Source organism: Protopterus annectens, chromosome 8.part0 (assembly GCF_019279795.1).
Source record: "Protopterus annectens isolate FY-2018-M chromosome 8.part0, PAN1.0, whole genome shotgun sequence".
NCBI lineage: Eukaryota > Metazoa > Chordata > Ceratodontiformes > Protopteridae > Protopterus > Protopterus annectens.
Window position 1 is genome coordinate 268,404 of NC_056741.1, and position 24,431 is coordinate 292,834.

The 24,431-nt window shown below is 41.4% G+C and overlaps 1 protein-coding gene across 1 annotated transcript in view; it reads right to left on the reverse strand.

Annotated features, from left to right (window-relative positions):
- LOC122807956 overlaps nt 1–24,431 on the reverse strand; it is a 303,157-nt gene that overhangs the window by 117,398 nt on the left and 161,328 nt on the right. Inside the window, exons 3-4 of the mRNA XM_044078987.1 lie at nt 17,925–18,014; nt 10,967–11,056 (exon numbers count right to left, since the gene is read on the reverse strand). Coding sequence (XP_043934922.1) covers nt 10,967–11,056; nt 17,925–18,014 — 180 coding nt within the window. The remainder of the gene's footprint in view (nt 1–10,966; nt 11,057–17,924; nt 18,015–24,431) is intronic.

The following is a 24,431-nucleotide window of genomic DNA, read 5'->3' on the forward strand; positions in this document are numbered from 1 at the left end:
TATATATATATATATATATATAGATAGATAGATATATGTATATATAGAGATAGATAGATATCTATATAGATTAATAGTTAAGTATTAGGCTAGCTACCCCTGTGGGTCATTTTAAGCCCAGACAATTTTCCTTCTGGTACTTGAATTAACCTATTCCATTTGGTGTTAGAATGGCTTTACCCATCATCAATAATTACATATTACCCCAGTGAGAATACCTGAGATCATACCATTGATAATTTGAAGGGACCCATGCGTGAGATAAAACATTTAAGAGCTGCCTCTGGCCATTAACAGTACAGGGGCAGTCCTGAGTAAAATGTCTATTACCCATCCATAGATCCGTTTTGAACTTGAATAAGGAAATGGATGAGCTTTGTTTAATGTGGATGGGGAGTCCCTTCCAGACCAGGGGTATTCTCTGTGAGATAAAAATGTTCCTCCAAACTGTTCTCTTTATATTAATGAAGAGGATTACTTCTTTAGGCCAACCATTTTTGATACCCCTTGTCTTGTTGAGGTACAGTAGGTCCATTAACATTAGTTTGGGGGATACCTTGTATGCCAGACAGAGGTTACCTCTTAGCAGTCTGTTGGATACCAAGTATAGTGTCAGGGCTTTGAGTCAGTCCATGTAGGACATCTTATTTATGCCTTGTATCTTTTTAGTAAGGTGTCTTTACAGTAATTCCAGTTGTTACATGTGTTTGGACATATACATATTACATGGGCCTTATATTCAGTGATGGGCCAGGTTCCTATTAGAAGACTGAAGACGCATTCTTTCAAATGTGTCTTGGTCAAACTTAAAAGACTGAAAAGGCAAAATATCAAAGCGGCTTTTAAGCAATTTCTTTCCCTGGAAAAGAATTTGCTTGGCCGCTTCGTTACTTTGCTGTTTTCGGCATTGTAGTGCGATCTTGGAGTTGGTATATTTAAGTAGAAGGTGTGTGGAGGGTGTGTGGGGGGGTGAAGCCCCCCACTTAATGTAATGTTTAAAGTTTTTTCTTTTTTCTTTTTTTTTTTTGTTTTTGTTGGAACAGCGATTTTTTTCCCTTGGAAAAAAATTGTTGTTCTGACAGTTTGACGTTGTAAGCTTTCACTTACATAGGGTTGATTAATCACCGTTCACTTTTTTAAGTGTTCGGTGATATAATATAGACCCAATTGACCTAATGGGTGCTGAATAAAGGGTGACAATGACATCCTAGGGTTTGACACAATCCATTTGTCTGCAAGTTATGCAATATAGAATGACATTCTTATCACAGATAAAACATGTTGGGCAAAGTTAGGTCTATGTTCGCATAAGTTCCCAGATCCTAAACCACTGGATCAACTCTTAAGTGTGTATTTGGGAAAAACCTTCCTGCAGGATGGTTAAATCATTTGGGATTCAACAACTGCTCTTAGCTTGCAGTCATCTCAAATTTAGTCAGCTAGAGCCCTTTGTTATTGGCTTTGGTTTTTGCTTCAGAGAAGTAGATCCCAAACAAAAGAGATCCCAGCACTGAACTGTTGGGGACTGCACTGGGGACTGTCTCATTGTGACTGTAGTTTCCCCTATCTTGATCTCTTGCATCCTTTCTGTGAGCCAGAAGGCAATCCAACAGGTGATATAGGGGGTTATTCTCAGTTTATGTAACTTTTCTACTATATTTGAGTGGGGGATTGTGCAAAACGCTATGACCAGGTCAAGATATACAGTGTGTATGTTTTACTTTTATCCATTGGTTTATTAACCTTTTCAAAAAGTCCACCAGAATAAGTATGCATGACCTGCCCTTGATAAATCCAAACTGAGATGGGTGCATTGTTTATATGTTCAATATGTCCTTATTGATTAGTTATATGATGTCTTTCTGTGGCTTAGCATGTGAGCATACCTCTCAACCTCTTAATGCAAGAAATCTGTTCCAAGCCTAAAATAATGGAGTGGCAAAGACCCAAAAATAGGAATAAATATTATGTATTACTGTTTTAAATTCAGAAAGTTGTTAGCATAATAGCATTTGTATAATATGCATTTTGTAAGAATATGAAGTATGAAACTCAATTGTATGTCATTATTTAATGATTTCATTCCTTAGTGATTTATCAGAAAACTGAACAGACCAAAAATATGATGCAAAAATCAGAACATCTTGTAAAAATATATATATCTGAGACATGCATATGAGGCTGGTCAGAATTTTGGGTCTTCCCTCATGAAAGAGAATGACTGTAGCTGTTCTCCAATCTCTTAGTATAAAATCTGTACAGAGGATAAGGTTGAACAATGTTATTAGGGGTGTGGCTAAATAATGTTTCAACACACACACACACACACACACACACACACACACACACCCTCACACATATAGATACAGGGCTTGTTTCTTATATAAACATATATAGTTTACTGTCAGAATCTTTAAGTCCAGAATCTTGAAAATCACTATCCTCATCTGATAATATCAAAAGTCCAAAATGCTGAAGACCATTACGTTTAAACATCTTGAATATCAAATCCCCTTACAAGTATACAAGTGCTAACAGGGGTTTTGCTTGGGTGTGGACCCAAAAATGAGTACTAATAAACGTACTAAGGGGGAGTAATCCAGGAGTTTGATATTGTGGTCTTCAGCATTTTATTATTTTGATATTATGGTCTGAGAAATGTGAATTTCAAGGCAGAGATGATAATATATAGATAAAAAGATAGATAGATAGATAGATAGATAGATAGATATTCTGGACTTGAAGATACAAATATGACTCAGTCGTTGTACATGCTGGCGTGAATGACCTGAGACGTACCTCCCTGGACTACATGAAAAGAGACATAGAGGAGCTCTCTGATCATGTAGCCCAGGCCGGTATGACCCTGACCTTGAGCAGCATCTTACCCTCACCTAGAATGATGCCACAATATAAAGATAAAATGATCGATTTTAACAATTGGCTAAACTTTTGGTGTCATTCAAAGGGGATCCAGTGTCTGTCAGCCTGGGATGACATGCTTGACAAGCCACGTTGCTTCGCTAGGGATGGCTTGCACCTGTCATCCCTGGGCTTTCGGATATTGGCAAAGGCTCTTGCCACCCCCATAGTGCCTTTTTTAGGCAAGCTCAAAAGTCAAACCCACCTCCATAGACAGCACAAGGAACAAGAAACTAAGGGTAATGCTGCTAAACGCCAGAAGTCTTCACCTCAAGATGCATGCACTTGAAGCTCTCCTCAGTATGGAGAACATCGATATCTGTGCAGTGACAGAAACCTGGTTCAAGGCTCCAGAGAGCACCCCAGCACTACCAGGTTATATCTCATATCATGCTTTTCGGCCCCAAAACCCGGACCGAACCACAAAAGGAAGGGGAGTTTCCATATTTATCAAGGATATCCACACCTCCAGGTTAGTGGCAGTGCATGAAGTATCGGAGACCATCCATGTGCAATTGACAGTGGGCAAGACTGCTTTTCAGTTTATAGCATCCTACAGACCACCCTCTCAAAGTCAGGAATCCCATTTGGCTTTCCTGAAAACATTGGAGAACACTAAGATCTCACCGAACACCATTATATTGGGCGACTTCAACTACCCAAACATAGACTGGGAGCATTACTCAAGCCCCAGTACCTTAGCCCAAAGGTTCCTGGAATTTATAAACTCAAATGCTATGGAACAACTAGTCACCACTCTCACAAGAGGGGAAAACATACTAGACCTGATCATTACCAACATGGGGACTCTATGCTCCATACCAGAAGTATATCCCTCATTGGTAAGATCAGACCATAAATTAATTTCACTGGATATCCACATCCCGACCCCACCCCAGCCCAGAAAACCACAGTGAAAAACTTCTCAAAAGCGAACTTCACACTTCTCAAAACTGAAGTGGAATCCTTCAAGGCCCCAGGGCCAGTGGAAACTACGGCCCAAACTGCAGAATCCTATATAAACGCATTCTACGGACATCTCCAGGAATGCATGGATCATGCTATCCTAAACAAAATCAAGACCCAATCATCCAAAGGCAGGCATCCAGTCTGGTGGACCTCAGCCATAAATAAACTGTACAACAGAAGGAGGAAGCTACTACATGATAGAGCAAAATCCCTAAAAGAGAAGGCATCTCTGATCAGTACTAGCAAAAAATTACGATCCCTCATAAAATCCTCCAAGGCCAGCTTCTAGAGAAAAATTGCACAGGACACTAAAGACAATCATAAGGCTTTTTTCAGTTATGTTAGGAACCTGGGATGCAACTCCCAGACTTGTTCTGAGTTGATTCTAAATGACAAAAAATACACTGAACCCACAGACATCGCCAATATCCTGTCAGACAGGTTCTGTGCAAACTTCTCCACCCCCCCCCCCCAAAAGAGCAAGTATCTATCCCGGCAGAGTGCAGCCTCCCAAACATCTCTGATGCTCAGTTGAAGGCCGCCCTCTCCAAAGCAAAAAACACTGCTTCCATGGGACCAGATGGCGTCCTGGGTTGTGTCCTACATGAACTCCAAGAAGAACTAATCCCTCAAGTAAAACTGCTGTACAATCTCAGCCTCACTACAGGATATGTGCCCAAAGAATGGCGTACAGCAACAGTGGTCCCACTCCACAAAGGTGGCACCTCTGCGGACCCTGGAAACTATCGCCCCATAAGCCTAGCTAGCCTAGTATGCAAGGCTATGGAGAGGATCATCATGGAACTCATAAACAAAGACATTGGGGACCTACAGACATTAGATCCTACCCAATTTGGCTTCATCAAGGGCAGATCCTGCCTTTTGAACCTGGTCGACTTCTTCGAAACAGTCACCAAGGCCATAGATAAAGGGAAGGTAGTCCACACAGCCTATCTGGACCTCGCAAAGGCATTTGACACAATACCCCACTTGGGCATCATAGATAAGCTATCCAGCCTAAATATAAACCCCTATGTCACAAGATGGGTTGCAAACTGGCTCAAAGACAGAACCCACAGAGTCAGAGTTGCTGGAGCCATGTCAGACTCGAAACTGGTCACAAGTGGCGTCCCACAAGGTTCTGTCCTGGGACATCTCTTGTTCGGTATTTACTTTTCTGAGGTACAGGCCAATGTGGGAGGACTATGGCTCACCAAGTTCGCAGATGACTGCAAACTGGGCGCCATAATCGACTCTCCAGCTGACACAAACATCCTTCAAAAAGGTCTCACAGAGACGGATAACTGGTGCCAGAGCCATGGTCTAAAGCTAAATGCCAAAAAGTGTATAGTCATACCCTTTGGCAAAAACAATGTGCCCACAAATTACCACATAGGTGGTAACCCATTAAGTACAGAGAAAGTAATTAGGGATCTGGGGACCTAAGTTGATAGCAATCTCTCCTTTGACAACCACATTGCCAAAGTGGTTAGAAAGACATTCTACATAGCCCACCTCATCATGAAAGAATTCACATCTAGATCAAGAGAGGTAATCATGCCCCTTTATTCATCCCTCATCAGGCCCATCATAGAATATAATGCCCCCTTTGGGATGTACCTTACCCGATACCTGCAGCAATTAGAAAACCCCCAAAAGTACCTCACCAGGAGGATCAAGGGACTCAAACAGATGCCATATGCTGCTCGGTTAAAAATACTCCAGCTCTACTCAGTTGCATACCGCCTACTTCGAGGCGATCTATGCCTGACATATAAAGCTATGTCCAACCCAGAATTAATGGATATGCTCCATCTCAGTAAATCGAAATCCCTTAGAGCCACGCGCTCGAGGGAATTGAACCTCAGCACAGAAATAAATAGAACATGCTGGAGGGACAGATTCATAACCCAGAGGCTCCCTTCGCTCTGGAATAGAATTCCAATTCATGTTAGGGAGAGCACCTCACTGACTCTCTTCAAGAAGAATCTTGATGAGTGGATGGGGGATCGTAGGTTTGTCCCGGGGATTACTTCCGTGCCACTATTAGACAGAGGCACAGTAAACTAAACTTTAAAAAGGGTACAGTATACTCAAATCAAGGGGTGGGGTAAGCCAAACACAATCGGGCTAGGCTTATAAATGCCCCAGGGCAGATAGCCTAGTATGAACCTATGAACCTATGAACCTATAGACAGACAGATAGATAGATAGATAGATAGATAGATAGATAGATAGATAGATAGATAGATAGATATTCTTAGATTCAGCTGTGCTGGTGGTTCTATTCCAACATTTACATGTTTAGTATATTTTGACATAACCTTAGTAAAACAAGAATAATGCAAATATAATCACTACCCCCCCCCCCCTTATTTGTACAGCTATTCTACTTTCACTTTCTAAGTCCTGTAGTAATGTCTTACAGTATGTGAGCTGTGCAATACACCTATACACAATTCTGTATTTATGATGAACTTTGCATTGTATATAATGTGTGCATTCTTGTGAGTATTGTTCTACATTTTTACCTTGGCTATATATTCTACATGCAGTCATCGTCATGCCTTAATGTCTATAGTTTTTCCAGTGTATTCCTATATATTCTACATGCAATCATCGTCATGCCTTAATGTCTGTAGTTTTTCCAGGGTATTCCTATATATTCTACATGCAATCATTGTTATGCCTTAATGTCTGTAGTTTTTCCGGTGTATTCCAAAGTGCATTTCTTATTTGCTACCTTCTTTTCCATTTTGTCCTGACTTGTGGCTTAAAGGATCCCCTGATCCATTCCACTTACCCAATAATCAAAGTGTACACATGTTGTCCAGTACACTGCACATTGCCTAATTATTATAACAGATAAAAACATAATTATATGTAGTTTAAATTAATTCAACAATTTATGGACACATCAGCCTCTTCAAAACAAGAATAAATCCAAACTAAATTAGTCAACAAGCTCTTGTCATCCCTTAGATCACCAATATCACAAAAATAATAAATCATAAATGTAACTTACAAAGTCCTGGAAAGTGAGATATCACGTACCATATGACCAGGATATCTATATAGTAAATATGAGAGAATTTTTATTGCAAAAAAGGAATAAACATTAATGACCTAAAGTTACCTTGACTGCCATATAAATATATAATAAAATATATAGCGGAATGATGAAGAACATTAAAATCTAGAATTATTTTAAGCAAAACTTACTTGTTCACTCTCTCAGTGAAAGAGAAAAAAAAATGTTGAAGTTTATTCCTAGAATCCTGCGATAGCATATTAATTATCAAGATTGCTATTTGCATTAACATCTGAGGCAATTAACAATTTTGGAAATTTATTCTACTAGTGATGAATTGGTGTGCTAATCCACCCACCCTGCCTTCAATTAATATGCAACAGACAGGAGCTACAGTTTTATAATCTGCACCATGAACCACCAAATAAATTACAAGGGCCAGTAGCTTTTAAGACCATGTATTAAATGTGCACTAATGCCTTTGCTAGAAGCTTCCACTTGATATGTTATACACTCATCGGCTTTAAATGGATTCACTTTAGAAGCTCAAAGTACTGAAATATTGAATTTCAGTATTTCGAACCCATAAAGCTGAATCTTCAAAACATAGAAAACTCAGAAGCGCGAAATTCAAAATCTCGCACACCGTAAATTTTGAATTCCGCGTACTACTGCACACACACACACACACACACACACACACACACACACACACACACACACACACACACACACACACAAGCTTCCTACTACATAAAAGCAGGGAGGCAAGCCCTCCTGCAACCCCCATGTGGGTGGCTGTGCCCCCCACACCCCCCACACTTAAATTTTCTAACTCCGAGGTCGCACTACACACAAACACGCACAACACCACCACACAAGTTACATTCTGCTCACACACATCACAGCAACAAAACACACTAACACACACCACAGCCCCTACCCAAAACCCTTAACACACACACACACACACACACACACACACACACGCACACACACACACACGCTGTCCAGGAGAGAGTTAACACTATCTCTATAGTATCAACACCTCCTTTCCATGCCATCACAATAACTACCACTTCCTAGATCAGTTTGAAGCATCAAGAAAATAGTTACTGTTAATCTTTAAGATAAGTCATTTATTATAGGTATTTAATTACCTGAGGGAAATGTTTAAGGTGGAGGTGGGGTTACATCAAGGAGCATCTCTGAGCCCTTTCTTATTTGCAATGGTGATGGACAGGTTGACAGACGAGATCAGACAGGAGTCCCCGTGGACTATGATGTTTGCAGATGACATTGTGATCTGTAGTGAGAGTAGAGAACAGGTGGAGGAGACCCTGGAGAGGTAAAGATATGCTCTAGAGAGAAGAGGAATGAAGGTCAGCAGGACTAAGACAGAATATATGTGTGTGAATGAGAGGGAGGACAGAGGAATGGTGAGGATGCAAGGAGTAGAGGTGGTGAAGGTGGATGAGTTTAAATACTTGGGATCAATAGTTCAGAGCAACGGTGAGTGTGGATGAGAGGTGAAGAAGAGAGTACAGGCAGGATGGAGTGGGTGGAGAAGAGTGTCAGGCATGATTTGTGACAGACGAGTACCAGTAAGAGTGAAAGGGAAGGTCTACAAGAGGGTAGTGAGACCAGCTATGTTATATGGGTTGGAGACAGTGGCATTTACAAAAAGGCAGGAGTTTGAGCTGGATGTGGCAGAGTTAAAGATGCTAAGATTTGCACTGGGTGTGACGAGGGTGGACAGGATTAGGAATAAGTATATTAGAGGGTCAGCCCAGGTTGGAAGGTTTGGAGACAATGCCAGAGAGGCAAGATTACGTTGGTTTGGACATGTGCTGAGGAGGGATGCTAAGTATATTGGGGAAAAGATGCTAAGGATGAAGCTACCAGGTAGGAAAAGAGGAAGGCCTAAGATAAGGTTTATGGATGTGGTGAGAGAGGACATGCAGGTGGTTGGTGTGACAGAGCAAGATGCAGAGGACAGGAAGAAATGGAAACAGATGATCCGCTGTGGCAACCCCTAACGGGAGCAGCCAAAAGAAGATGATGATGATGATGATGATTACCTGAGGGAAAAGTGAACACTCACATGAGTGCATTGCAAAAACAAAAAAAAATTATCCAGAAAGATCAAATGACAAAGCTGCACACAAAAATGTTTTATGCACCCCTAACATCCCCTACAAAGGATATATACAGACTCAAGATTGCACAACAGCAGGGAGAGGGCAAATTCCCAGCCCATGCTGTACTATAATCTCCCTCACACACACAGCAGCCAGCAGAGCCAGAAAAGCAAGGAACATTTAATGTTCTTCACTCTATTAATAATGAAAAAAAAAAAACAATAGGTTATCCCCAGGCAAGCCTGGCTGCATCCCACATACCCCATGCTAATTATATTCACCATCTCCAAGATCACACAACAGTAGGCAAAGAGCAAATATCCAACTCCACTCTATTCTGTGTAGTGTAGCAAATGCTAACATCCTGCGATGAACTGGCAGTTCAGCAAAACAAGCTTCCATTCTAAACGTTTCCTATATCAAACATACAATGAATCACTGTAAACCCATACACACATGTACATCTATAAACAATCACATCAACATATCTGTCTATCTATATACTTTACGCAGATTGCAGGTAACACAGGGTGCTTGAATCCTTATATTGCATAGCGTGTTGCAGATGTTATATTGCATAGTGTGTTGCAGATGTGCACTACTGACTCACAGTGTATTTGTACTCTTCCAGTGACTGCACTGTTCATTGCAGGTAATAAATACAAGGTATTTTCAAACTGATACCAACCATTGATTGTAAATGCATTTAGAGTGTTCCTTCTTTCATGTATATTAGTAACATTATAGGTATGCAATGATGTGTACCGCGGTGGTGGTGCTGCGGTAGCCTTGTCACCTCACAGTAAGACGCTGTCCAGTTCGATTCTCAGCTAGACCGTCTTCTGTGTGGAGACATGCGTGAATGGGGTGCCTTCGTTGAAGGTTGTACGTCAGGCCTGGCAAGCCGGTACATAAAAATCAACTGCCGATCATTAGCGGACCGGAGTTCTGCTGTGGCGACCCCAAACCGGGAAAAGCCGAAAGACACAAACAAACATAGGTATGCAATGATCTACTGCTATAGCTCAGCTTGTAAATTAAGTGCTTAATAGAGTCTCATTGAAGAAAATTGTGGATTAAAATTCTCTCAGGTTTACATTTCTGTTTCCGAATGTTTTCTGCAACATAAGTAAAACATGTTGGAAGGATATGTATTTACCTTGGAGAATCCTGCTTCTATGGAAATTTCTTGTACTCTACTTAAATCACAGTCCTTCTCCTACCCTATTAAAATGCAGTTTGGATGAATGGATGAATAACTGCCAAGTCCCCCCCAAACACACATAGTTTTGCAACCTTGTGCCTTACATATAGCAGCAACATATACATTTTCAACATACTCTTGTTCTGCCTGTCTCGGGGTTATTTGTACACAAAATATAAGGGCTAAAAACTACCATGAGAATATAAGGGTAGACTTCTTAAAATCCTTCCAGGTCAATAGTCTAGTAACAACTTATAAATCTATGAACTTGTGTTTGATGCATACTGTTTCATCATATGTTCATAATCAGACATTTTTCTGCATTTAAAGTTCAGCAGCTTGTTTATTTTTATTACTATTGGCATCTGACATAATGTAATTTATAATTGCATTTTGATTGTCTAATTATGACCTGCATCAGCATAGCAGATACCAGAATAGCTGATAAAATGAAAAACATGAAACCATTGTTTGCTGGTAGGACATAACCCATAATATGAAGCCAGTAAACCAAGGCTGAAGGTGAAATGTACCGACCGTTTGCTTATTGTAAAAGTTAAGGCCTTAGTGAGCAGTTGTGATTATAACTAACTATACACCTGAAACTGTAGTTTTCTACATAGCTGACTCCTGAGTTATAAAAACATAAAAGCTGTTATAATAGGAAAGTAAAGTATCTTCATGCAGCAACATTTTCACCTTTTGAATTTTCCATTATCGTCTTCACTTCAGATGATGGAAGGTGGCTGCCAACAAGTGCATACTCGGATTCCTCTTGAATACATGGAGCTGTAAAACATATGTTATTAGATACAAACAATGATTTATATCATGATACATAACCATAGAAATAATGAAATCTTTTTTATTTATACCTAAATCTCAAGCAACTTTACTGTTAAAGTCCCTGAATGTAGATGACCATATATTCCTATTGGAACATAATTTTCTTTTCATAATGAGCCACTGCTATAGTTTCTTTTTCTTTTAACTTCTGTATCATCAACATTATTGCTACTCATATCATCCCCACATATGACCTCCAAGTCGCAAATCCCTTCAGCTTCCATCTCTTCATCTCATACCCCTGTCCCTCACTGTCCTCCTCCTTAATATTTAAATAGCGACAATGTGCTAATGTACACTGTTATCCTATCATGTAGAGCAGTGCATTCGTTCAATCATTATGAATTTATTCCCCTCTGATCTTTTTCTCTACCTATATAACTTCTCAGCCCTTCCTATAATATTCTTTTAAAGTCCTATATGTAAACTACTTCTGAAATAATTAAATCTTCTTTAAACTGTTTTGCAACTCAAAAAATACAACACCAGCCTTAATATTCATATGTTTATTATTTATGACTACTAAAATGATATGACAAAGTAGAAAAAGAAGTCAGTGTCTGACAATATTGATCAGACATAGCCAAGCAAGCTACAAAAATAAGGACGTAGTCTGCAAATAAGGATGTTTTGTTTGTATTCCCACACATTGTTTCAAATGCTAGCATAGCCTCATTTGTCTCATAAATAATTGTAATGATTAAATTGCTATAGTAAGGGGGCAATAGAGAGCCTTGTTTTGTCCCTTTATAGGGGATGGGAAGTTGTATTTTACTTAACTTATTTACACACATAGCACCTTTTGCTGCAATTTTACTTGACGTATGTAGCTGCTTATGATGTCATGACACTTTCTGGACCTGACGTTCTTAATTATATTTGATAAAAGTGATTAATATTTCAGCTGTAGTGTATCACAGAAAAACAATCTCATTGTCATTTTGTCTATTGTGATCTATACTTTCACATGCTACCAAAATGACAAGGAGATTGTTTTTCTGTGATACACTGCAGCTGAAATATTAGCCACTTTTATCAGTTATAATAGATATTTTCATATTCACATTAATATTTTCACACTTGAGTAAGGTACATATTTTGAGAGACATGTTATGAGATAGCAAAATTCACTTCCATGATTGAATGTATAATGCACTATAGTGAAAGAAGTGCTAGTTGTTCATAGGTTTATAGGTAGGTACTAGGCTATTTGCCAAAGGGCATTTATAAGCCTAGCCAGAATGTGTTGGCTTTCGCCTCCCTTTTAAATTAGTTTCCTGGGCCTCTGTCTAGCAGGGCCATTGAAGTGATCCCAGGGGTAAATTTACGATTTCCCATCCACTTGTCAAGATTTCTCTTGAAGAGAGTCAGTGAGGGGCTTTGCCTAACATAAACTGGGGTTCTATTCCAGAGTGAGGGAAGCCTCTGTGACAGGAATCTATCCCTCCAGCACATCCTGTTTATTGTTGTGCTGAGGTTTAATTCACTGGAGCATGTGGCTCTAAGAGATTTGGTTTTCTTGAGGTGGAGCATGTCCATTAATTCCAGGTTGGGCATGGCCTTATACGTCAGGCAGCAATCACCTCTGAGCAGGCGGTAAGCAACTGAATAGAGCTGGAGGTTCTTTAGTCGAGCTGCATAGTGCATCTGTTTGAGGCCCATGATCCTCTTGGTGAGGTACTTCTGTGGTCTTTCCAGCTGTTGCAGGTGTCGAGTAAGGTACATTCCAAATGGAGCATTGTACTCTATTATGGGCCTAATGAGTAATGAGTAGAGGGGCACAATGACCTCTCTTGACCTAGATGTGAACCCTTTCATGATAAGGTGGGCTACATAGAAGGAATTTCTAACCACTTTGGCAATGTGATTATCAAAGGAGAGGTTTCTATCTACCTGCGTCCCCAGGTTCCTAATTACATCTTCCGTACTTAGTGGATTACCACCTATGTGATAATTTGTGGGCACTTTGTTTTTCCCAAAGGGGGTGACTATGCATTTTTTGGCATTTAGCTTGAGGCCATGGTTCTGACACCAGGTATCTGTCTCTGTGAGACCCTTTGGAGGATGTCTCTGTCAGCCAGAGAGCCAATTATGGCCCCCAGTTTGCAGTCATCTGCGAACCTGGTCAGCCATAGTCCTTCTGTGCTTGCCTGAACCTCAGAGAAGTATATAGCAAGCAGGAGGGGTCCCAGGACCAAGCCCTGGTGGATGCCACTTGTAACTGGTTTAGGGTCTGACATGGCAACCGCAACTCTGACCATGTGGGTTCTATCCGTGAGCCAGTTGGCAACCCATCTCGTGACATAGGGGTTAATGTTCAGGCTGGTGAGCTTATCTATGATGCCAGAGTGGGGAGTGGTATCGAAGGCCTTAGCGAGGTCCAGGTAGGCTGTGTGGACTACCTTTCCTTCATCTATGGCCTTGGTAACTGTTTCAAAGAAGTCAACTAGGTTTAGAAGGCAGTATCTGCCTTTAACAAAGCTGATTTGTGTAGGGTCCAGTGTCTGGAGGTTCCCAATGTCTCTGTTTATGAGTTCCATGATGATTCGCTCCATAGCTTTGCAGACCAGACTAGTCAGGCTTATAGGGCGATAGTTCCCAGGTTCTGTTGTGGCACCACCTTTGTGGAGCGGGATGACTGTTGCTATATGCCATTCTTTGGGTACATAGCCTGTGGTAAGGCTGCGTTTGAACAGTGAATTTAGGTGAGGGTTTAGTTCATTTTGGAGCTCGTGTAAGATGCAGCCTGGGATACCATCCGGTCCCATTGATGCTGTGTTTTTAGCTTTGAAGAGGGCTGTTTTTACCTGCATGTCTGTGATGTCTGGGGCTCTGCATTCTTCTGGGATGGACACGGGCCCTTTTGGGCGTGAGGGGGGTAAAGTTTGCACTGAACCTGTCAGCCAGGATGTTAGCAATGTCAGTTGGTTCAGTGTATTTTTTGTCATTTTGCACTAGCTCAGAGCATTTCTGAGAGTTGCCACCTAGATTCTTGACATAGCTAAAGAAGGCTTTGTGATTATCTTTAGAGTCTTTGGCAATTTGTCTTTCGAAACTGGCCTTGGATGATTTTATGAGGGATCGTAGTTTCTTGCTAATATTGATCAGTGATGCCTTTCCTTTTTGGGATTTTGCTCTATCATGTAATAGTTTCCTCCTTCTGTTGTGTAGGTTATTTATGGTTGGGGACCACCAGACTGGTTTTCTCTTTTTGGAAGAATGAGTCTTGGTTTTGCTTGGGATGGCTTAATCCATGCATTCCTGTACGTGCTCATAGAATGCATTTGTAAAGGATTCTGCAGTTTGGGCAGCATTATCCTTTAGCAAGAGGGCTTTGAAACTTTCCATCTCGGTCTTGAGAAGTGTGAAGTTGGCTTTTGAAAAGTTTTTCACAGTGGTTTCCTTGACTGGGGGTGGGGTCGGGATGTGGATGTCCAGTGTGATTAGTTTATGATCTGATCTTACCAGCAATGGGTTTACCTCTGGTGTGGAGTACTGAACCCCCATGTTGGTGATGATAAGGTCCAATATGTTGTCACCTCTTGTGGGCATGGTGACCAGCTGTTCCAAGGTGTTTGAGTATATAAACTCTAGGAAGCGTTGGGCAAAGGAGTTTGTACTTGAGTAGTTATCCCAGTCAATGTTTGAGTAGTTGAAATCTCCCAATATCATGGTGTTAGGTAGGACCTTTATATTTTCTAATGTTCTCAGGAATGCTGAGTGGGGGTCCTGAGACAAGGTAGGTGATCTGTAGCAAGCTACGATCTGAGAAGCAGCTTTGTCCACTGTTAGTTGCACATGGATGGTCTCCGAGGCCTCATGCTGTGCTGCTAACCTGGAGGTGTGGGTATCCTTTATGAAAATGGATACACCCCCTCCTTTTGTATTTTGTCCGGGTTCTGGGGCCGAAAGGTATGGTATGAGTTGTAGCCTGGTAGTGCTGGGGTGCTCTCTGGAGCCTTGAACCAGGTTTCTGTTACTGCACAAATATCGATTTTCTCCATGCTAAGGAGTACCTCGAGTGCATGCATTTTGAGGTTTAGATTTCTGGCATTGAGTAGCATTACCCTCAGTTTTTGGTTACTTGTGTTGTTTATGGAGGTGGGTTTGTCTTTTGAGCCTTTTCTAAAAAAGGCACTATGGGGGTGGCATGAGCCTTGGCCAGTATTCGAAAGCCTAAGGGCGACAGGTGCAAGCCATCTCTGGTGAAGCAGCGTGGCTTGTCGAGCATGTCATCCCAGGCTGACAGACACTGGATCCCCTTTGAATGACACCAATAGCTTAGCCAATTGTTAAAACTGATCATTTTTTCTTTGTACTTTGGCATCATTCTTGATGAGGGCAAGATGCTACTCAGGGTCAGGGTCATACTGGCCTGGGCTACATGATCAGAGAGCTCCTCTATGTCTCTTTTCATGTAGTCCAAGGAGGTACGTCTCAGGTCATTCACACCAACATGTACAATGACAGTGTCATATTTGTACTTGCTTTGGAGTGACCTGAGTGCTTGTATTATGTGGCTGATCTAACCTTCTCCTTGTTCAGTCTAGTGAGTGGAACGTCAGTGTGCTTGACAATAGAGTCACCTATTACTAGTGTATTGGGTGTGTTGTTAAGCCCTAAGGGCTGTGGGTGTGTAGCACACTGACTTTGTGAAGTATGTGATACGTGGTTGTTGTTTGAGGGTGGAGGTTGCTTGGATGTCAGCTTTGGGGGTCTCTGCTGCTTAGGCAGATTTTTATTTAGAGCCACCGAGTATGTTTTTGTGTATTTGTGTGTGTTGTTTGCTGGTGCATGTATGACTGGTGTACGTGAGACTGGAAGTGTGGTGCAAGTGTTTCCCTTCTCCTCCTGACTGGCTGTTCCAGCCTTGGGTTGAGAGAGCTTGGCCTCCGGTTTGGCTGTATAATTGCAGCTCTCACATAGATTTGTGTATGTTGGAAGGAGGAGGGGGTTGTATGTGTACATGAGGCAATTGTAACATTGCCTCAAGATTCCCAGATTCGCCAACTGGACTGGAGAGTATACCTGAAACTGCCCTTTGGACATGCCTATATGGGTAAATGAACTGATTTACTGATTATCCGGTAGGGATGAATAGGGAGCCTTGTACTACTCTATAGTAAAGGGGAGGTGTAGTGTTAGTGTTTATTAGTGCTTACTGATAGCTTGAAGCAAGTGCTGGGCTGTAAAAGGAAAGTTAGAGTGCTTTATTTGAGAGTTTGACTAGTTCTAAGGGAAAAATTGAAGAGCAGACTTCGTGGAGCCTGAAATAGTTTAACCCTAGCTAACTGGCACTGCGCCGTGCGCAAAACCGCGCAAATGCGGGTTTTGAAGCAGGGAGATGAAAGAGATAGGAATTAGCCCAAAATGGCCAATAAACTACTAGTTGCTGGGCTGAGACCACTCCTCCAGGGACAGATAGGCTGCTCAAAGCTCCCCACTCTCACTGGTGATCAGAGAAACTTCCTCCTATCCAAGTAAGGGCAACACAGGAACTTATACCACAGCTCTGAATTCAGCAGAACCTGAAAACTGGACTAGACTAGCTTAGAAAAGGCGGAAAACAAGAATATTTTTTTGTTTTTTTCTTTTTTCTGCAGAAGATACAATAAACTTTCAGAAAAACACTTTAAATGCTTATAACAGGCTAGTGCACTTTAGTGTGTAGCCTAGACAGTTAAACAACACAAAAATGACTTAAATGACTTAAAAGTGCAAAACAGCAAAAAAACAGTATAGTATGCAGCAAAGAAAGTTTTTTTAAGACAAAGAAATGCTAGAAATTGCTTTTCGGCAAAATTGGCAGTCACAGGAAAAATGCAGAGAAAAAAAAAAACTTAATCAGTTGAAAGTCACTCTTTTGTTGCTCTGCTGCTTGTAGTACTCTGCAGGACACCACAAGGAGCTTGGCTGAGTAGTGTACACCATGATGTAAATATACAAAATTTCCATGGTAGCAATAGTACTAAATATCAAAGTTTTAATACAAACCATAGAATCAGCTGAAACCTTAGATTATGTTGACAGAAACCATAACTGACACTTACAGCTTGATGGATACTGTGACTTTGCACTGTTAATTGTGGATATAAGGGACATATTTACTAGTTCTGTACATGTCTCAAAGCAAGCATGCAGAAAAACAACTGCTTGGTACAACATGAACAAGTCTTGCTGATAAAAGTTTTAAAAAAAAGCAAAGCAAAAAAAACAGAATTAGCAATAAAAAATAATACTGAGCACGAACCACATTCAGTTTTATTATTATTATTATTATTATTATTATTATTTGCTCTTTTTCATGCTGATCTTTTTTTGTTGGAGTGCTCTTTTATTGTTCGACAACAGATATGGGGCGCAGAACAGAAAATTTGGAAAGTTAAGGTTTAAATTTTTACCCAAACAATTTTCTGGTTTTATGAAGAAGAGGAGTTCCATCATGTTGAGTTTACAAGAGGCTGAACTTGCCACTGGGCCACACTAAACTGAACTTTTAAACAAAACATTGAGGTGTTTGTATTGCAGGAGCTATTTGACTGAGACACTCAAACCATCTCAAAGTCTGGTAATGCTGGTGAAGTTCTTATTTCCAGCCAGTAGTGAAGGCCAGATCAAGCCCATAATATGAATCATAAATAAGATTTGTGATGAAATGCATTCACTACTACTTGTCCAAAATAATAAATGCTCTGAAAAAAAGTTGGAACCAAATGTTTTTGAGCAGACATCTGAAAATGCAAATTTGATAGATACAGCAGGGACACAGAGAGGGAGAAAGAGAGAGATGGAGTTTGTATGACGTCTTCACCTTTTGAAATTTCTGTTAGTCTCATGACGGCAGATGATGGGACCTGGCTTCCAGCAAGTGCATAGCATGATTCTTCTTCAAGTCTTGCCTCTGGAAATATATAAATGCTATCAGAAATATTCTAAAATCCATACTACCACAGACATATTCAAAAATAACCAATTCCTTTATATACAAAGCTAGATCTCCTTTTTACATACACAGCAAGATCTCTGAAAACGTAACACGATGCCCTGTAGCATCCTAAAATACATTTCAGTCCTTGAATTTAAATGATTATAACCTCACATTACCAGTAATATCCTCACTACCTTTATCACCAACACTATCAAATTACTAATCCTACTCCTAGACTTTAAGAATTACATTATGAGTCCTTATTTGTGTCACGTTTCCTAACCTGAATTTGTTCATCAACATCGTATCATAACCATCGGTGTCCATACTATTCCCATCATCTCTCCTCCCGCTATCAAATATCTCCATTCCCTTCACTCTTAAACAGAAAGTCAATACTCCTGCATCCTTGCATGCATGTAACAATTTCTAGGCAGCATGCAGCCCCCATGTAACCCTTTAAAATGGCTCATTTCATTGAACTAGAACATTCTCTGTATCTCAGATAGTTTTTAGCTTTCTGATAAATCCTTTCAGTCCTCACCAGTTCAAAGTGCTCCCCTTCAAATGAAAATAATTAAACTTCTCTTCAGTACTTTCCCTTCTGTAGAAAAAATGTTTCATCATGTTTAAAATGTATATGCTACCCTTGCATTTCTTGTTCATCAATGTTGTATAAATTATGACCTTCAGAAACTTTCACTCTCAGTCTGTCAGACCAGCATAGTTAATACTCGGAATGATTATTCCCCTCCTGTTCATTTTGAGCAAAGTATTTCTATATGTCACATTAATGCATCTGTTTCATGGCTTCATATGTGATTACTAGGCTAATGGTGCAATGGCCTTTACAAGTCTAGCCAATACTATACAGGATATGGCCATATTATATCTTAATTCCCAAGATATTGGATGTGGTAGACTAGGTGTAGTGGGTCTTTGGGTGTTAGAACCCAGATTCATTTTACAGACTATATAAGGGACATGGGGAGTACTCTGGGAGTGAATTTATGGCTCGCCATCCATTTATAAAAATTCTTTTTGAATAGAGTAAGGAATGGGCTTCATTTTATGAAGCTGGGAAGTTTATTTCAAAGGCAAGGTAGTCTTTGGGATATGAATCTGCTTCTCCTGCAAGACCTATTAGAGTCAACAATAAGGTTCAGGCCCGTGGAATGCATAAGCCTTGTATAATTTTTCTTTTGAATATGTTATATTTTCATCAGGGCTGGATCAGAGAATGCCTTGTAGGTCAGGCATAAGTCACCTCTCAATAAACAATATGAGAGGGAGTATGGGATAGGGCCTTTAGCTGGTCCACATAAGATGTGTGTCTTATGTTTTGTATTTTTTTAGTGAGAAACCTCTGGGGCCACTCCAGTTGGTGTAACTGCCTGGTTAGGTACATGCAGAAGGGAGCACTGTACTCAATTATGGGCCTGATTAGGGCCAAGTACAAGGGCACTATGACTTCTTTTGATCTTGATACCATGCCTTTACTTATATGTTAAGCCACACAGAAGGATTTCTTCACTACCATAGTGACCTTGTGGTCAAAGTTTAGGTTACTATCTATCTGTGGTCCTAGGTCCGTCACCACTTGGACTACTTTTATTGGTGTGGTATCAGTATGGTCCCAAGCCTGGATAAATGGGGAGGGTTGCGTCAGGAAGGGCATCCAGCGTAAAACTTCGCCAAATCTTTTCTTGCAGTCACCAGTTAATATTTCCATACCGGATCGGTCGAGGCCTGGGTTAACAACGACCGCCACCAGTACTGTTAGCCAACAGGGTACTGGCAGAAATTGGGCTACTGTTGGCCGAAGGAGGAGAAGAGGCGGAAGGCATGGTCGAAGGCAGGAAGAGAGGAGAAAGGCTAGGACTGTGGTAGTGAGGGTCGGAACTTTGAATGTTGGCAGTATGACTGGTATAGGGAGAGAGCTAGCTGATATGATGGACAGAAGGAAGGTTGGTATATTGTTTGTGCAAGAGACCAGATGGAAGGGGAGTAAGGCTAGGTGTATCGGTGGTGGGTTCAAATTGTTCTATCATGGTGTGGATGGGAGGAGAAATGGTGTAGGAGTTATTCTGAAGGAACAGTATGCAAAGAGTGTTTTGGAGGTGAAAAGGGTGTTGGATAGAGTAATGTTTATGAAGCTGGAAATTGATGGTGTAATGATTAATGTTGTTAGTGCATATGCTCCACAAGTTGGGTGTGCAATGGATGAGAAAGAAACATTTTGGAGTTAATTGGAATAAGTGGTGGTGACTGTACCCAAGGGTGAGAGAGTGGTGATTGGAGCAGATTTAAATGGGCATGTTGGTGAAGGGAACAGTGGGGATGAGAAAGTGATGGGTAGGTATGGTGTTAAACAAAGGAATGCAGAAGGTCAGATGGTAGTGGATTTTGCGAAAAGGATGGATATGGCTGTGGTGAATATGTATTTTAACAAGAGGGAGGAGCATAGGGTGACATACAAGAGTGGAGGAAGATGCACACAGGTGGATTATATCTTATGTAGGAGGGCCAGTTTGAAGGAGATTGGAGACTGTAAAGTGGTGGCCGGAGAAAGTGTAGTTAGGCAGCATAGGATGGTGGTTTGTAGGATGACGTTGGTGATCAAGAAGAGGAGGAGGAGTGTGAGGGCAGCACCAAGGATCAAATGGTGGAAATTGAAAAAGGGTAATTGTGAGGTGTAGTTCAGGGATGATTTAAGACAGGCACTGGGTGGCAGTGAAGAGTTACGAAATAGCTGAGTAACTACAGCAGAGCTAGTAAGAGAGACGGCTAGAAAGGTGCTTGGTATCACATCAGGACAGAGGAAGGACGACAACGAGACATGGTGGTGGAATGAGGAAGTACAGAAGAGTATACAGGCACAGAGGTTGACAAAGAAGAAGTGGGATTGTCAGAGAGATGAAGAAAGTAGACAGGAGTATAAGGAGATGAGGTACATGGCAAAGAGAGAGGTGGCGAAGGCTAAAGATAAGGCATATGAAGAGTTGTATGAAAGGTTGGACACTAAGGAGGGAGAAAAGGACCTGTACCGACTGGCTAGACAGAGGGACCGAGCTAGGAAAGATGGGCAGCAGGTAAAGGTGATAAAGGATAATGAGGGAAACATACTCACAAGCGAGGAGAGTGTGTTGAGGAGATGGAAAGAGTACTTTGAGGGGTTGATGAATGAAGAGAATGAGAGGGAGAGAAGGTTGGATGATGTAGGGATAGTGAATCATGAAGTACAATGGATTAGCAAGGAGGAAGTAAGGATAGCTATGAAGAGAATGAAGAATGGAAAGGCTGTTGGCCCAGATGACATACCTGTGGAAGCATGGAGGTGTTTAGGTGAAATAGCAGTGGAGTTTTTAACCAGATTGTTTAATGAAATCTTGGAAAGTGAGAGGATGGCTGAGGAATGGAGAAAAAGTGTTTTGGTACCGATTTTTAAGAATAAGGGTGATGTGCAGAGCTGTAGTAACTACAGAGGGATTAAATTGATCAGTCACAGCATGAAGTTATGGGAAAGACTAGTGGAAGCTAGGTTAAGAAGGGATGTGATGATTAGTGAACAGCAGTATGGTTTCATGCCGGGAAAGAGCACTACAAATGCGATGTTTGCTCTGAGAGTGTTGATGGAGAAGTACAGAGAATGTCAGAAGGAGTTGCATTGTGTTTTTGTAGACTTGGAGAAAGCATATGACAGGGTGCCTAGAGAGGAGTTGTGGTGTTGTATGAGGAAGTCAGGAGTGTCAGAGAAGTATGTAAGGGTGGTACAGGATATGTACGAGCGTAGTGTGACAGTGGTGAGGTCTGCAGTGGGAGTGACGGATGCGTTTAAGGTGTAGGTGGGGCTACATCAAGGATCAGCTCTGAGCCCTTTCTTATTTGCAATGGTGATGGACAGGTTGACAGACGAGATCAGACAGGAGTCCCCATGGACTATGATGTTTGCAGATGACATTGTGATCTGTAGTGAGAGTAGGGAACAGGTGGAGGAGACCCTAGCGAGATGGAGATATGCCCTAGGGAGAAGAGGAATGAAGGTCAGCAGGACTAAGACAGAATATATGTGTGTGAATGAGAGAGAGGATAGAGGGATGGTGAGGATGCAAGGAGTAGAGGTGGTGAAGGTGGATGAGTTTAAATACTTGGGGTCAATAGTTCAGAGTAATGGTGAGTGTGGAAGAGAGGTGAAGAAGAGAGTGCAGGCAGGATGGAGTGGGTGGAGAAGAGTGTCAGGCATGATTTGTGACAGACGAGTACCAGTAAGAGTGAAAGGGAAGGTATACAAGAGGGTAGTGAGACCAGCTATGTTATATGGGTTGGAGACAGTGGCATTGACAAAGGCAGGAGTTTGAGCTGGATGTGGCAGAGTTAAAGATGTTAAGATTTGCACTGGGTGTGACGAGGGTGGACAGGATTAGGAATAAGTATATTAGAGGGTCAGCCCAGGTTGGAAGGTTTGGAGACAAAAAGCCAGAGAGGCAAGATTACATTGGTTTGGACATGTGCTGAGAAGGGATGCGGAGTATATTGGGAAAAAGATGCTAAGGATGAAGCTGCCAGGTAAAAGGCAAAGAGGAAGGCCTAAGATAAGGTTTATGGATGTGGTGAGAGAGGACATGCAGGTGGTTGGTGTGACAGAGCAAGATGCAGAAGACAGGAAGAAATGGAAACAGGTGATCCGGTGTGGCGACCCCTAACGGGAACAGCTGAAAGAAAATGATGATGATCAATATTGTTTTTTGCAGGAATATTTGATTTACTGAAGGGTATGATTACACATTTTAAGCATTTGGTCTCAGACTATGGTTTTAGCACCAGCTGTATGTCATTTTTATGTCTGTTTGTAGCAGCTTACTGGTGCGCCAGAGGCCCTCAACACTGGCCTTCACTTCACAATATACCAAACAGGAGAGGTCACAACATTGAGCCTTGTGAGATACTGCTAGTAACAGCCTATCTGGATCACATGTGTCTTGCCAGTCTGTCACTGAAAAAGTGTGCTATTCAGCTGACCAATAGTGTAGGCGTTTATGCGTAATACAGTAAGTTTATCTATGCTCTCCGTGTGGGGTCTGTGTTGTAAGCCTTGGCAAGGTCTAGATAAGCAGTGCATACCATTGTAACCTCATCTATGTCCCTGTTGACTTTCTTCAAGAAGTCCACCAGACTGAGTAGACAAGACCATCCTTAGGCAAAGCTAAATTAGGTCTATTCCAGTGTTTAGAGATTTCCTATGTCATCATTGATCATCTAGAATAATTTCCTCCATGTTCTTGCAGATAAGACTGGTCAAGTTTATGGGTCTGTAGTTCTCTGGGTCAGTTGATTGCCCACCCCCCTTGTGCAGAGGGACAACTACTGCAATCTTCCATTCCAATGGGACAAAGCCAATCCTGAAACTGTGGTTAAAGTGCGTTTCTAATGGCCCTGACAGAGTCTGTTTTAAGCTATTTAAGATGCATCCTGAAATGTTGTCGGAAACCATGGAGGCTGTTTTTTACTTTAGTGAGTCTGGTAGGGACATGTTCCCTTTTAATGTCCAGTAGAGAGATTGTTGCAGGTATTTATTTGGGTGTGGTAAGAAGTGGTGGTGGGGGAGGTTAAAATAAACTTGTTGGACAGCAGTTCTGCTATAATTTCAGGCTGTGTGTAGGTGTTGCCATTCATAATTAACTTGGCACATTGCTGAGCATTTCCCCTGAGGTTAGAAACATAATTACAAAAAAAAGCCTTATAACTATCTTTAACCTGGGAAGCTATCTTTGCCGGGTCTTTATTAGAACATCGAAGTTTCAAAACTTCAAATGTTCTAATATCAACCCCTATTCAGCGAAAGCTGAACATATCGAAGCAACGGAAAACCAAATTTTTTCCTAGGGAAAGAATTTGGTTATCTGTTTCTGTTGCTTCGGTATTTTCAGCACTGTGGTGGAAAGTTAAGGGTCGGTTCAGGTAAGTGTGCGATTGAGTGTGGGTTAGGTTAGTTAGTGTTAGGGTGTGGGTTAGATGTGTGCGATTGTGTAGACGTGAGGGTTAGGGCGGGTAAGGTGAGTTAGGGTTAGGGCGTGGGTTAGGTATGTGTGCGACTGTGTAGACATGAGGGTTAGGGCAGGTTAGGTGAGTTAGGGTTAGGGCGTGGGTTAGGTATGTGTGCGATTGTGTAGACATGAGGGTTAGGGCAGGTTAGGTGAGTTAGGGTGAGGGCGCGGGTCAGGTAAGTGTGCTATTGTGTGGACATGAGGGTTAGGGCGGGTTAGGTGAGTTAGGGTTAGGGTGCGGGTGAGGTGAGTGTGCGATAGTGACAGACCTTAGGGTTAGGGTTTGGGTTAAGGTAAGTGGAAAGTTAGTGATGTGTGTATAGTTTAGTGTAGGGTTAGGTGTAAG